Raw genomic sequence first — 10,034 nt, 5'->3', positions numbered from 1 at the left:
TTGTAGTATCTACAGCTGAATTAGATGAGTCTATTGAGACTGGAGGGCACCTTTGTTTCGAGGTAGTTCCATTTATCCGTATTCAGTATCGTGCTAGACGTTCTACAGTTCAAATGGTCAAATCGGATAACTACTGTTCGGAATAAAAGTTTTGAAATTCGTTACAACAGGAAACGGAAGTGATTTATCGGATCACAACGGATCGGAAAAATCGGTATATCTATTTGACCGGAACGGAACGCGATACTCTTGAGAAAATAATTCGCTGCAAATTCGTTCGTTACAAAAATCGCGTAAATAGAAGAAAGTATGGATTTTGACGACGTACTTAACGAGGTCGGTTCCTTTGGGTTGTATCAAAAGCTTATTATCTGTGCTGTTCTCCTCCCTGCGGCCATACCGTGCGCGTTCCACGCTTACAGGTGTTTAGAAAAAAAAAGAAATATTTTGGCTTTAGAATAACCCAATTCTTCTTAACGCAGCCAGCTGTTCATAGCTGCTATTCCAGAACACTGGTGTCGAATTCCAGAACTCGAGCCATGGACAAAGGATTACGGCGAATTGGTGAAGAATCTCAGCATTCCCGTCGAGATTGTGGATAATACGCTCAAATATTCCGAGTGTAAGATGTATGCTCGCAACTATTCTGAAATTGTACGATACCTCGAATACAGGACACCCTATGACTTGGCTTTGGATAAGGTCTGGGACATTGGGGATCCTCGAGGAGGAAAAATTATCAATTGTCGAAATGGTTGGCATTATGACACTGCGATGTATCCCAATACTGTTGTGTCTGAGGTAATCTAGTAATCAGCTTCCAGGATAAGCACTTATTAACTATCATATACCTATAGTGGGATCTAGTTTGTGAGAGCAATTTCTACATCACTCTGGGATTGTCGGTATTTGGAATAGCTGGACTTGTGGGAAACTATATATTTGGTTATTTGCAAGATATTTGGGGCAGAAGACCATCGTTTTATTTGTATTTAATGATCGAAGTGTTAGCGTGTGCTGGAAGCGCTTTTGCCTGGGATTACTATTCATGGCTTGGAATGAGATTTATTGTGGGACTTACGGTACCAGCTATACTCTCAAGTCCTTATGTTTTGGGTAATATGTGTTAATTTAATAACAATCAGCTGTAATATGAATTAAATCAAAGTGCAATAATTGAGGAAAATGAAATTGTCAAGAGTTTGCAAAAGGTGAAAGAATGGTGAAAGTTTTAAATGGGTTTAAGCATTAATTTCGAGTAATTCGAAGCTTTTGCAATTGTTCGCATTATCTACCAATTTAAAAAAATATGTTTTGAACAATCCTCAATGCAAATGATTCAATTTAGTGGTCCTACAACTCTTAGGAAACGGAAGCCCAAGGAATTATAACTATCTTATGAGTTCCTTATGTGAATAACGTCAGAAATAAAGAGGACGTACAGTTTTTATGCCAAATCCAAACGGCTGAAGCACTTTTAATGACAGGAATTGATTGCTCTTGGATTAGATGCCAATTACTCGATAGGGGGCAGCAACCTTGAACAAATGTTAAGGTGGCAACAGGCCGACATATTTAGTGTGACAGTCACGCCACTAGTGGACAAATTATGCATTTTAAAGTTGTTTAGTTAAAAAAAATGCTTTGCCAAAAACATTGCGTCAAAATCATAGTTGTCGTTAGTCGTTTCATATACTTCTATAAAATAACAACAAGTTTTATTTCATAATATTTAAATAAGAAGAGAAAGTTCATACGATTCTATAATCTATTCCAGTCATGCATCATAATCTAGCACCTATTGAATATCATAACAGAAACCAATCTACGTTAACATAACAGGTATTCTCCGCATGGCGCTTATAAGATAATTTGTATTTTGAATAAAATATTCCGTTCAAGCGTGAATCTTTAACGTCGTCATCGGGAGTTTCTATGACGAAGTTTAGATTAAAATCACTTGATGCGCCACACGTCATTTGATAAAGATAAAGCTTCCGCGCTTTTTCTATACAGTGGATATATATTTTTTTTTAAATCCAATATTTTTAAATAACTTAAATTCTCTAGAAAAATCATATTTCATATTTATTTACCCTTGCTAACCATTAACATATAAGATTCCCATAAAAAAAATTGTTTTCAATTTCACCATGGAAAGCATTTTTCAGGAAACAAGTCTTGAACTGCCCCAATTAATAATTTAAAAAAATCAATAAGGTTTAAACTTTTATTACATATTCATTCTTGTTTGACAAGGCGGTTTTAATTTTATAATAATTCAACTATGTCTTAAACATGTTAGAATTTTTTTTTCAGATTTCAATTAGTACACAAATCAATCTTTTTGTGCCAAATGAAAACGATTTCAGATCTACTTTTCAGTCTCTGTGTATTTTTGTATCGTGAGAAACTGACAACTTGTCAATTATTTTCATGTATTTTTTTATTTTTGGTAAGATTTTGTTTTCGACAATGGGCAGGTTCAGACAACATAAGAGCCTCAATTTGCAGTCAACTGCATTCTTTGAACGTCCATTTTGACAAAGGCAACTAGTTAGTTTTTCAAGTGTCATGAATTTCAAATTGAAAACCTTACTTCACAAACCTCTACTGCAAGTTCATAGTACAAAAACTACTAAAAATATTATTGTCTACAAAATACTCCTCAAGCAAAGTAAAATTAAGTTACGACTTGGATTTTGTATTGTAAAGAAATATTAATAATTTCTTTTCCAAATTGACAAAGAAACCTTTTACAGAAAGCATTAAAAATTAGGTTTTGCAGAAAGTAAATTAATAAATAAATAATAAAGTTCAGCTTTGTGTTCAATGAAAAAACATGATCAACTGTCATTTTGACAAATGTAGACTTCACTTAATAGTTAGGGAGATTTTTCTTGACTAATTTTACATTAAAGTTGCCTTAATTGGAAGGTCAGTTTTTGGCAGCAGACCAATCAGATACTAGAAACTTGCTTAACTTTTAAGTCCCTTATGTCGCCTGAACCTGCCCAATGAAATTGCATTTTTTGACGAAATAAAATTGCACTTTTTGATCCAAATCCGAACCTAAGATCACTCCACGTCAGATTTTTTAGGCTTTCTAAATTCATTAAGTAGTTTTTTTTTTAATTAAATTTCGTGATGGTTTTCCAAATCTATAATCCCTATCTTTATTATTTACTTTAAATATTTTCAGTATTTCACAAAATTTCCGAAAAATCTCCAAAATGTATTAAATCTTAAAGAAATGCTGAATTATTGGCTGCGTTCAATCACAGATAGGGTATCCGTATACCTTTTTGTTAGTGTTTTACGTGTTAAGGAACATCTGATACAAAACGTTGGGATTTAAAAAATACTTTCAGTTTTTTATGTTTTTGGTTAAAATCAAGTGAATTATTGAAACCATCCATTGAAAACTTTATTTTTCAATAATTTAAACCTCGAAATCTAAATGCTTGACTGCTTTTTGTGAACAGCTGAAAGTTGTTTTTATTTTTTGACAGCTATAGCAATTTAGTTGTCCAACTCGTTCATTAAGGTATCTATAAATTCACGGATCTGTTATACCCTATCCGAGACAAGATTGAACGAACTATTTATGCTACAACAGTTTTTGACAGAAAAGTAAAATGGTTTGAAAGTTTGTTTTTAACGAATCCATTGTCGCGTCGTCTAAACAAGGATATCATACCAAGTATATTGAAAAAGTTAAAAAACAATGTTTAAAACGAGCATTTTTAAAATTAAAAATCAAAATTAGCACAAATGTAAATTAACGCAAAAACTATTTTTTTCAAAACTATTAAAGCATTTTAAAATTCAAGGTTTTTCAAAACTTTATATAGATTCAAATGTAAACGCATAACTAATGACGATTTTCAAAAACTGAGTGAAATACTAAAAGGATTTTTACTGTATCTAGTTCTAGAGATTTGTACTTTTTAAAATTATCATGCAGTTTATTGTTAAAAACTATTCTGCACTTTGAGCATTAAACATACCGCTTATGTTGTCTTTAATATTTTTTAAAGAGGCATATTTAAAGAACCTGATGTGATTTTAATTGAGATTCGAAAAACGTTGTTTTGTTTTGACAGAAGAAAACTATGTTTTGCCCACTATTTATTTTTCTAGATTTGATACAAAACTGAATAATTTAAATACTTTTAAATTCGAAATTAGTTCGAAATCGAAAGCGAATTTTATTTCCAGTTTTTCAGATTAAGTTTCCAATAGGTTTTTATTGGCGAACCGGTGAACCGACGCACGATGAAGAAATAAAATTCGTCGATTTAATTATAAACACGTACATACATTTAAAAATGTCTAAACTCGTCTTTTGTTTGGTTTATAAAAAACACAAAATGTTACCCTTGAAAGCCGAAACAACGAAATATATTTTTTTTTAAATTCAAACAAATTTAAATAAAAAAATTAATTGAAAATAGAATTTTCAATTTGATTAGTTTTTTTTTATTTATCTATGTATTTAGTTTATACATGGAAGCTTTAATTTCTCAGAACCGAACAAGTGAAAAAAGCCAAAAATTGGAATATTTCGAAACATGGTTATCCTTGATAAATTTTCGCTACTATTCTATTCAAATACACATTTAAATATTTAAAATGCCTTTGATTTAGTTCAAATTTTCTTAGACGTATTCTTATAAAAATATATTGTTCAATATTTGATTCATGGTCCAGCAATTTTAATTCATTTATTTGATGAATTTCATTGGAAAGGTTCAGACTTCATTTGCAGTCAACTACATTGTTTAAACACAAAATAAGACCACCTACTTGACTTAACAGATGTCATTAGTTTCTAACTTCGAACTTTATTTAACCATCTTTTACTTGTAGAAAGTATAAACAACATTAGAATAACAAGTTATGTCCTTATTTATTTTCCAATATGACGAAAGCCCTGTTTAAATAAAACCTTAAATGAAATTGTGAACTTAATCACAAAGTTATGAAGTTTAACTATCAGTTGAAAGAAAAAACATGATCAGCTGACATTTTGACATAAGTAGATTTGACATGACAGGAAGGGAGATTTTTCTTGACTAACTTTTTAGTCAACTTTTTAAATACATACTAAACTGACAACTTATATTTAATTTCCTTATGTCACCTAAAACTGCCTTTTTCTAAAGAACTACAATGATTCACATTATCGTACATAATTTTTTAACTTCAAGCAACGACAGTTAATTTCCTGAATAATGAATCAAATATTAAACCAACATTTTAAGTTATTTTCCATTCATAATATAATTTGTATCTTGTATTGCTTTGTTTTCAGCTATTGAACTTGTCGGTCCTGAAAAGAGAGTCTTCTGTACGATAGTGTCAAATATCGCGTATTCATTTGGTTTGACTTTTTTGGCAGGTGTCGTTTATCTCGTTCGTGATTGGAGATTCCTGAGCTTGGCTGTATCTTTGCCCCTTTTGCTTTTGTTTTCCTGTTTCTTTGTTCTTCCAGAATCCCCACGATGGTTAGCAGCATTTGGAAAAACCAAAGAAGCTGCAAAAATCCTTAAGACAATTGCCCGAGTCAACGGCAAGGAAATACCCACTGGCTACACTCTAGATTTGGCACAAAAGCTAACCCAATCAACAACTGCCCATAAAAAGGGATCATCTCACGGAATAATGGATCTTTTCCGATCACCAAATCTCCGAAAGAAGACTATTATAATAACATTTATATGGTTTACGAACACAAGTGTCTATGTGGGTTTAAGTTACTATGCACCGGCACTAGGGGGCGATGAAATTTGGAACTTTTTTCTTGCTGGAGCAGTTGAACTGCCAACATATCTGTTCCTTTGGCCGGGACTTCATTTCTTCGGAAGACGTTGGGTTCTGTGTATTTCAATGCTCACAGGTGGCATTGCCTGTATCACAACTTTCCTTTACGCAAAAGATCACTTGATAATGATAATTTTGTACTGCATTGGAAAGATGGGAATTTCCTCTTCCTATGTTGTTTTACCGCTGCTAGCATCCGAATTATATCCAACCGTTGTTCGTGGTCTGGGAATGAGTTTCAGCGGTGTTATTGCAATGATTGGACCCATTTTAATTCCAATTATAAACCATATGGTAAGAAAAAATTTTTGTTTTATTACAAATGAAATACAAAAGCATAATGAATAATGGGCTTAATTAATTTCGTTTCAGGGTGAACATATGCTGGTGCTGCCATTGATTGTGATGGGTGTTTTGTTAGTCGTAGGGGGACTTGCAACGCTACTACTGCCAGAAACTAGGGGGAAGAATCTTCCACAAACTTTGGAAGAAGGTGAAACGGTACCGCTTAAAAGTATTTTTTCCTGCTGTCAAGCATCACCAAGAACACATCATCCGAATTCAATGACAACGAGAAGAGACTCGGTTAGACCGGGAAGAATTGTTTGTAGCGTTTGTAAAAATGAAATAAAGAAGTCAAGAAGATAGCTTTTAAGTTAAAATTCTGTCGAATTCTTTTTTTGGATGTCTAGAATCGGTCAACATTAAGTAAGAAAAATGGGTCCAAGGTTGTACATACATATGTTACATATGTACATGGCAGCATTAAGTTGGGAATTTCAATTTTTTGAGTTAATATAATTTGAAAAAATTTGGAAAACCATTTTCAGAATTTGGAGAGTCTTAAGTACTAACAATTAAAGATAGCGTATAGTTTGCAGCACATAACAAAAAAAGGGGGAGTTTTTGGTACTAATCAATGAGGAATGTTTTTATTTTTAAAATTATTTAATAAGTTTTGAGAAGCAAAGTTTATTGATTAAGTAAAGAATTCTTAAATCGAAAGTTCTAACTGACCTCTAAGTCAAATTGGTAATTACTCAAACATTTATTTTACAGACTATTTTCGTTTCACTGATTTATATACACAGCTTGAGCTTCGTTAAGGGAGAGATGAACCACCGAAACTATTATTTATTGTCATTCCACTCGGTTTAAACAAAAACCACATTTATTTCAATTAATAAAGATTTGGAAAAAAAAATTAAGAAAATTGCTATTTATTTGAGAAGTTACTTAATTTGGTAAGCTTGATTTTTGAGATTGACATTGTACAAAATAACACCTAAGGGACTCCAGAAACCGACGTATTTCTGTAGGTTTTAAGTTTTTGAAGACAAATATTTAAAATGCATCGCCCCCATCGCATATTTGACTAGGACCGAATGTAGGTCCACCCTAAATGATCTTGGTGAATTCGCGGAATTAAAATCAAGCAAGCACTGAATGTTCTCATTAAATTTCCCTCAAGTTTATTTGACAGTTACTGTCACCTTCTACCGTCCGTCATCTGTCATTTTTCTCGTGGATGTGCAACTTTACGGATTTTTGCAGCAATATTTTTATTTTTCATAATAAAAAGTTATTTTTTGAAACATAAATAATAAAAACATTTGTAAAAATGTTTGAAAGTGGAGAATTCATCGATGACATCGAAGATCTCATCTCGGCCGATGATATTAAACCAAAAGAACGCTATACAAACAAAAAGAATGTGACGATGCGTGCGAAAAAGCGCATCACCATTGGCTCCACCGATCCCGAACCTCCACCGAAGGAGAAAATCATTTATGAAAGCGTCATTCCTGGAACTCAGACTGTCTTTGTCAAGACCTGGGGATGTGCCCATAATAATTCAGATTCTGAATACATGGCTGGACAGTTGGCTGCGTATGGATACAATTTAACAAACAACAAGGAAGCCGCTGATTTGTGGCTCTTGAATAGTTGCACAGTAAAGAATCCTTCTGAGGATACATTCCGCAATGAAATCGAATCGGGAATGAAGAATGGAAAGCACGTTGTCGTTGCGGGCTGCGTGCCGCAGGGAGCTCCTAAGTCAGACTACCTCGATGGAATGTCTGTCATTGGAGTCCAACAGATCGATCGGGTTGTGGAAGTCGTTGAGGAGACTTTGAAAGGACACAGTGTCCGCTTGTTGCAGAATAAAAAAGTCAATGGTAAACGCGTTGCTGGAGCCAAACTTGCTCTTCCCAAAGTTCGGAAAAATCCTTTAATCGAGATAATTGCAATCAACTCGGGTTGCTTGAACCAGTGCACCTATTGCAAGACAAAGCACGCTAGAGGTGACTTGGCCAGCTATCCGGTGGATGAGATCGTTGAGCGTGCCAAGCAGGCATTTGACGAAGGATGCTGTGAAATTTGGCTTACTTCCGAGGACACTGGCGCCTACGGCAGAGATATCAATTCATCGTTACCAGAATTGCTATGGAAGCTCGTCGAAGTAATTCCGGAGTCTTGTATGATGCGAGTTGGGATGACAAATCCCCCATACATCCTCGAGCATTTGGAAGAAGTCTCCAAGATCTTAAACCATCCACGGGTGTATGCCTTCCTTCACGTGCCCGTACAGAGTGGCAGCGATAGTGTCCTAGGTGACATGAAGCGTGAATATTGTCGCAAAGAATTCGAACATGTGGTCAATTTCCTACGAGAACGAGTTCCTGGCCTCACCATCGCCACCGACATAATCTGTGGTTTTCCCGGTGAAACTGAGGATGACTTCGAAGAGACCATGACACTCTGTGCCAAGTACAAGTTCCCGAGTCTTTTCATCAATCAATTCTTCCCACGGCCAGGTACACCAGCCGCTCGAATGACTCGCATACCAGCTAACCTGGTCAAAAAGAGAACCAAACGCTTGACAGATCTCTTCAACAGCTACGAACCATACGCCGGACGTGTGGGAGAAGTCTATAAGGTTCTAGTGACCGAAATATCCCACGACAAAAAGCACTACGTAGGACATAATAAATACTACGAACAGATACTTCTTCCCATGAAGGAAAACCTCCTCGGGACATCAGTTCGAGTGAAAGTCCTGTCGACGAGCAAGTTCAGCATGAATGCTGAAATCATTGACGATGAAGACGACTGGAAGAAGTGCAGTAAAAAGAAGGAAGCAACCCAAATGAATGGACACAGCAATCTAAGCAAGAACGATTTGGAATTGGATTCCAAAATTAGTAAAAAGGCTCTAGGATACTTTTTAGTTTGTATTTTTGTAGCTTTTGTTGCTCAGTTGTTGTATAAAATTTTATAAATAAACATAAAAACTTGAAATGCATGTTTTATTTTCTTTTGAAAAAAGAATCAAAAGAATCTCAGACGTTAAGATACATGCGTTAATTTTAATGAGCTAATGGATTTTTTGTTCATTATGTAAAACTTAATTGGATTTTTACGATATATTGATTTTGAAAAATTATCAAAAAATTCAATAATAATAATCTGATAATTATTAATAACAATGTTTATTAACCTAAACATTGTATAATCATGTCATGAATCCAAGGTTTCAACATTTAAGGTCTGGTGGGAATAACTTTAAAGAAATTTGGTCTGCCCTTTGCAGTAAGAAATGCAAGATTGTATGAGATTCTCCACTACGAAAATTTTGTAAGTCAATTTTGGTAGTGATGGAATTAGCAAACATTTCTAAGGGGAACATAGCGTCTCTTTGGTCACCAAGTTTACAATTACAAAAGAAATTAACATAATCTTTATAAGGCAGAACCTAAGCTTGCGATATAACCATTTGAAGAAACACATATATGTTTTTATCGACGGTTTAACTTCATAACTTCGTAAATCGAAAAAACTCACTGAGCAAGTATTGTAAATTTTAACGCAGTCAATCGTAAGTGTCCTTAATATAGTATGGTCACCATAAATTATTTCGACATACAGTGAACCAAAAAATAGTTGTTCAGTTGATTTTCTTTTTTGTTGTAACACCTGGCGTAATTTCAATCCATATCCTCTGTATTGCATCTTTTAACTGTTCTTTATTTTTTTTTTCCTTTCCCTCAACTTTTTTTCACCATGAGCCCAAGAATTAAAAGAAAAACTTTAAAAAGAGGTGAGTATCCTCGTATGGAACGAGTGCTGTATAAGTGGGGTTTAAGGCAGTTTCGAAAGAATCTACCAGTTAATTTAAGTTCGAAAACTGTTGTTTTTCTGGATAT

At 34.1% G+C, this 10,034-nt stretch overlaps 2 protein-coding genes across 2 annotated transcripts; both read left to right on the top strand.

Annotated features, from left to right (window-relative positions):
• Window positions 1-6,488, top strand: LOC129952609 (beta-alanine transporter). Its single transcript, XM_056065294.1, has 5 exons — window positions 1-422; window positions 483-801; window positions 858-1,116; window positions 5,318-6,120; window positions 6,199-6,488. The coding sequence occupies exons 1-5, from the start codon at window positions 310-312 to the stop codon at window positions 6,472-6,474; spliced, it is 1,770 nt and encodes a 589-aa protein (XP_055921269.1). The 5' UTR covers window positions 1-309; the 3' UTR covers window positions 6,475-6,488.
• An 839-nt stretch (window positions 6,489-7,327) lies between these two features.
• LOC129951768 (threonylcarbamoyladenosine tRNA methylthiotransferase) lies at window positions 7,328-9,129 on the top strand. The gene has a single exon (XM_056064090.1). The coding sequence runs from the start codon at window positions 7,448-7,450 to the stop codon at window positions 9,107-9,109; it is 1,662 nt and encodes a 553-aa protein (XP_055920065.1). The 5' UTR covers window positions 7,328-7,447; the 3' UTR covers window positions 9,110-9,129.
• The last annotated feature ends 905 nt before the right edge of the window (window positions 9,130-10,034 follow it).

The sequence above is a fragment of the Eupeodes corollae genome, chromosome 3 (assembly GCF_945859685.1).
Source record: "Eupeodes corollae chromosome 3, idEupCoro1.1, whole genome shotgun sequence".
In the NCBI taxonomy this organism is placed as follows: Eukaryota; Metazoa; Arthropoda; class Insecta; order Diptera; family Syrphidae; genus Eupeodes; species Eupeodes corollae.
Note: the sequence above shows the minus strand (reverse complement) of the source record. Positions and strands in the feature narration are given on the sequence as shown.

What these genes read in the sequence shown, in the direction of transcription:
- LOC129952609 (XM_056065294.1), top strand. Translation starts at nt 310, where the DNA reads ATGGATTTTGACGACGTACTTAACGAGGTCGGTTCCTTTGGGTTGTAT. An exon ending in CCAATACTGTTGTGTCTGAG is followed by an intron (nt 802 to 857) that starts GTAATCTAGTAA and finishes ATATACCTATAG; the next exon opens with TGGGATCTAGTTTGTGAGAG. An exon ending in CTCAAGTCCTTATGTTTTGG is followed by an intron (nt 1,117 to 5,317) that starts GTAATATGTGTT and finishes CTTTGTTTTCAG; the next exon opens with CTATTGAACTTGTCGGTCCT.
- LOC129951768 (XM_056064090.1), top strand. Translation starts at nt 7,448, where the DNA reads ATGTTTGAAAGTGGAGAATTCATCGATGACATCGAAGATCTCATCTCG.